Below are 5,424 nucleotides of genomic sequence, written 5' to 3'. Positions count from 1 at the left end.
CTAGGTTAAAAGTTCAAATAAATTAATAAAAATTTTATTACTTGTTTAAAATTTATATAACTTGGTTAAAATCAAAACTAAATTAAAACTAGAATACTTTTTCTAAAATCAATATAACTCGGTAAAAACTGGTCAATTTATTAAAAATTTGAGCTAAATCAAATTATAAAATCCGATGTCTTTGAGGTAAGATATTAAGTTGGGATGAGGTGAGTCTCCAAGTAAAATTGCTAAAGTCGGGAAGTCACAGTTAAAATACTGTCATCTTTTGATTTTAAATTTCAAACATTGGGTCAGAAAGTGCTTCACGGTTAGATGCTCTCGGCAAAAACTGCATTCTGGTGGTGCTTCGTTTAAAATTAAATATTTGTGTGTTAAACGGGTATGTCCAATGCGCAGTCTGTTGATGATGACTTGCGATTTTCTATTGTAGTTTAATGTTTTAAATGGCTTGATTTCCGATTTAATTTCGTGCAATTTATTGTTAAATTCAGTGTCCCAGTTTAGTTGCCTGAGCTGTGTTAGAGAGTCTGTTATCAAATTTTGAATGTCATAGAAACAGAGAGATTTATTTGAGAGGTTGTTTGTTGATTTGGCTATGTAATCTGCTACCTCATTTCCCGTAATGCCCACATGTCCTGGAATCCAACAGAATATTATATCATAATCTTTATTGCACAAGTCAAAGTATAAGTTTAATATATGCGGGATAATAGAGTGTGGTTTTTTGACCGAATTACTTAATGCATCAATGCAATTCTTTGAATCAGAAAAAATTACCCATTTTTTGAACGGTTGCTTTGAAATAAACTCGAGAGCTACTAGAATGGCATTACATTCTGCGGAAAATACAGAATAGATAGAAGGCAGTTTCTCGGATATTACCTCTGTATTGCACACAACTGCACTAGCAACATGGTGATTAAAATTTGAACCATCCGTATACAACACGTTAAAGTTGTTAAAATTTTGTATTTGAGCATAAAATAACTGTCGGAATATAGCTGGAGATGTATTATCCTTTGTTAACCTGCCATCGAAAATGTCAACAATTTGGACACGTGCTTTGTTCCAAAACGGAATCAGTTCTGCAGTTTCAAATACATTAAAATCTTCTAAATTCAAACTAGTTAAGAGTTTTTTCATCCTCAATCCAAAAGTAGGAATTAAGGCAGGTCTGTTGTTAAAATGTGTAGTACATGATGGTGTTAAAATATGAGAGTATAATGGATGTGAAGGATGGCATTTAATATGAAAGTAAAAGTTAAGAGACAGTTTATTTCGCCTTGAATCAAGTGAAGGTTCGTTGTGCAATGTATATAGGCTATTCATAGGTGATGTACGAAATGCACCCGTGGCACTTCTTAGTCCCTGATGATGAATAATGTCTAGATATCTTAAAACGGACCTTCTAGCAGATCCATAAACAGTTGCCCCATAGTCAAGTTTAGATCTGATTAAAGCATGATAAATTTTAAGCATCAATTGAGTATCTGCCCCCCATGATGTATTTGTCAGTACTTTTAGAATATTTAATTTTGCAAAACAGGATTTTCGTAGTTTTTGAATGTGAGCTGAAAATGTCAATTTAGAATCCAGAGTTAGACCTAGAAATTTTGCTTCTTCAACTACAGGAATGAGAGTGTTATTTATGAAAAGCTCCGGTTCAGGATGAATTCCGCGTTTTCGGCAGAAATGAATACATGATGTTTTGGAGGGTGAAAAAGTAAAACCATTTAGCTCAGCCCATTGTAGAATTTTATTTATTGCAAGTTGCAGTTGTCGTTCTATTGTGCGCATGCATGAAGCTCTGCAGGTCAGGCGAAAGTCGTCCACAAACAGCTCCCCATCGACAGTATTTGGTAGAATGGATAAAAGTTCATTTATCTTAATGAGGAATAACGTCACACTAATAACACTTCCTTGAGGTACACCTTCCATCTGGTCAAAATCATCTGATAAAATAGAATTAATACGTACTTGAAAGGTTCTGTCAGATAAAAAGTTTTTGATAAAATAAAACATGTTTCCCGTAATATTATGCTTAATCAGGTCCATTAAAATGCCGTGTCTCCAAGTTCTATCATATGCTTTTTCTATGTCAAACAGTACAGTTACAAGGTGTTGTTTTTTCAGAAAGGCTAATCTTACTTTTGTTTCAAGCATTAAAATGTTGTCAATAGTGGAAAACATTTTCTAAACCCGCTTTGATTTGTATGGTATATTTTACGGCTTTCAAGAATTTGGACAAGTCTGTTATTAATGATCTTTTCAAGCAGTTTACAAAGGCAACTTGTCAATGCTATTGGTCGATAATTAGTTGGGTTTTTAAGATCTTTTCCAGGTTTCGGGATTGCTATGACTATAGATTTACGCCATGTAGATGGGAATTCTCTTTCTAACCATATACGATTAAACAATTTTAAAATTACTATTAAGTGAGGATCAGTAAGATTTTTTAGCATAGAATTGTGGATATTGTCAGGACCTGAAGATGTAAGTCGAGCATGGTTAAGAGCGAATTTTAATTCTGAAAATGTTATTGGTGAATTATATTCATCAGATGGGTATAATGAGGGTTTCAGAGGTATTTTTTCAACTTTGTTTTTATGAAATTGGAACTTGGAGGGATAGTTACTAGGATTTGAAACGTTGCTAAAAAATTTTTGCCAGAACATTAGCTATGTCTTTAACATCTATTATTTTATTTCCATTCACAAGCAGATGAGGGATTGATTGATTTGGATAGTGACCATTAATAGTTTTAATTTTTTTCCAAATTTCTCGGGATGTAGTATTACTGTTAATATTGGAGACATATTGGATCCAGGATTTTTTTTGACTATTTCTTCTAATTTTTCGTGCCAAAGCTCGTGATTTTTTAAATATAATCAGGTTATCAAGTGTGGGAAGCCGACGAAATTTTCTCCACGCTCTTTTTTGTGCCTTGTGGGCGGAACTACATTCTGGGCTCCACCAAGGCTTAGGATACCTTGGAAGATGGCCAGAAGTGCGAGGTATACTTTTGTCAGCTGCTGTTAAAATGGAGTTTGAAATATTTAATGTTGCTTCTTCAATAGAATTGTCATACACTAAATCATCAGTTAATGTAACACAGTTTTTAAATAGGTTCCAGTCAGCATGCATAAATTTATATTTAGGTTGTATAGTTGAGATATTTCGTATAGATCCTGAGATATTTAAAATTAAGGGATCACTCTGACATAAATCATCGTGAACGCCTAGGTTTAGTGAACTGTAGATATTTGGAGAACTAAGTATTAAATCTATGGAGTGGAATGTTCTGGTTGGAAAATGGAAGTACGTTAATTCATTATTATTGAGTAAACAGAGTTGGTGGTCATCAATTAATTTTTCTATTTGTGCACCGCGTGAATTAGTATCTTTACTTCCCCAAATTATATTATGTCCGTTAAAATCTCCCAATAAGACAAAAGGTTCTGGCAGCTGGTTAATTAAATCATCAATATCGGATTGCGGGATTAATTGACTTGGAGGAAGGTAAATAGAACAGAAAGTTATGAGAGATGTTATTGTGACTTGAGCTGCGACGGCTTGAAGATTTGTTTGAAGATTTACAGTTGAAAATGGATAGCTGTTAGATATCAGAAGGGACACTCCTCCACATGCTCTATTCCGTGATGTGTCGTCCTTTCTCAAGTGTGTATATCTGCGTATTTTTGGTGTGTGAGAAGGTTTTAAAAATGTTTCTTGTAGAGCAATACAAGCAGGATTATATACCTCAATTAAGTTCTTAATATCTGGCGAACTTGTATGAAATCCGCGGCAATTCCAAGTTAAAACTTTTCTTTCCATTATCTTTTAATTTTTAATTTTGAACTTTTTGGAAGAAGGTTGGTTGGCGTTTCTAATCCATCATCAATTTGCATTTGTGGTCCTAGAGGATCATCTGAGTTTTCTTCTTCAGTACTCATAGCATCTGAGGATGGCTGCTGGGTATTTTGTTGTGCTTTTGGACGAAATTTAAATTTATTTTGCCTGCTTTTGGGAATGTATTTCTGTTTGCTTATGACTGGTGACTGAGATAATTTTTTGTGTAGAACATTTACCATTTGAGGTGTTAGTTTCAAATATTTACTAGTTTCAGTGTTGCAAGGTGTTTTAGATTGTGTGGTTGTAAGTTTTGAAGTGTTTGAGTTTTGTTGATTTACTTGAGATGATATTGATTTTGACTTAACTGATGTCTTACTAGGCGACAGAATTTTTAGTTTTGTGCTTTGTGGATCTATTTCTGTTGAGTCATACTGGATTCCCATAGATTTTGAAGATTTTTTTGCTACTACTGCAGCATATGAAAGGTTAGGTTTTGGTTGGGAACCTAACAGTTTAGCTTTGGCTTCAAAATAAGTTAGATTCTGTGTTACTTTTATGTTTAATATTTGTTTTTCTTGTTTCCATTTTGGGCAATTTCGGGAATTAGCAGAATGTGATTCAGTACAGTTGACGCATTTTTCTGGGAGACTACATGTTTTAAAATTGTGATCGGGTTGGCTGCAGCGTGAACAGGTTTCATTTCCTCGGCAGTTGCTAGTTGAATGACCGAATTTTTGACATTTAAAGCAGCGTATTGGATTTGGGATATACGGACGGATTTTACAGTTACGATAGCCAGCTTTAACATCAGTAGGTAATTGAGCAGTATTGAATGTTAATATTAAGTGTTGTGTATTTATTATTTCTGAACCTTTTTTGATTGTAATATGACGTGCGTCTATAACACCTTGATCTGATAGGCCTTCTAAGATTTCTTCGATAGGGAGGGACTGGAGAGCTTTATCGGAAATTACGCCTTTTGAAATATTTAATGTATTATGAGGTGTGACAGTTATGGGTATGTTGCCTATTTTATGTGTTTTCAGGAGTGAAGTAGTTTGTTTTTCCGAGGTAGTTTCAACTAGTAAATCGCCTGAAGGTAGCTGTTTAACATTCTTTGGGTTACCTATTGATGATTCAAGTGACTTCTGGACAAGAAAGGGGGATACAGTAGATAGCTTTTTTACTGTTGAGTTTAAAATTAGGAATCTAGCTTTAGCTGGGTCGTAATTCGGACATTTAGATAAATTAAAACTGGGTAACAAGGTTGTTCCGCTTTTGTTTCGGTGTACGGAACTGAACACCATCTGTTCATTTTCAGCCATAGGAAAAAATAGGCAAACTTCCACTATCGGCGGCACCACCCACCACGGAGTCCAACTCAGGGGATGAGAGAAATAGATTGAAATCTGTTACTCAACACCGATGCTAGCCAATAGCTATACGCCTGAAGGCCACCCCTGAAGCAGCCTCCACCCTTAACGAGGTGCCCAGTAAGTGACCCCAGGCTTGACCCTAGCCAACAGATGACATTCGTGACTGGCCGATTGATGCATACAGGCCTATATG

At 35.0% G+C, this 5,424-nt stretch overlaps 1 protein-coding gene across 1 annotated transcript; it reads right to left on the bottom strand.

Moving 5' to 3' along the window:
• Positions 1–261: 261 nt before the first annotated feature.
• LOC147802048 (uncharacterized) lies at positions 262–2,193 on the bottom strand. The gene has a single exon (XM_087154559.1). It carries the CDS (start codon positions 2,191–2,193, stop codon positions 262–264), a length of 1,932 nt encoding a protein of 643 aa, XP_087010685.1.
• Between the last annotated feature and the right edge of the window lie 3,231 nt (positions 2,194–5,424).

Source organism: Parasteatoda tepidariorum, chromosome 11 (genome assembly GCF_982258835.1).
Source record: "Parasteatoda tepidariorum strain Cologne lab strain chromosome 11, Ptep-v5.0, whole genome shotgun sequence".
In the NCBI taxonomy this organism is placed as follows: domain Eukaryota; kingdom Metazoa; phylum Arthropoda; class Arachnida; order Araneae; family Theridiidae; genus Parasteatoda; species Parasteatoda tepidariorum.
Note: the sequence above shows the minus strand (reverse complement) of the source record. Positions and strands in the feature narration are given on the sequence as shown.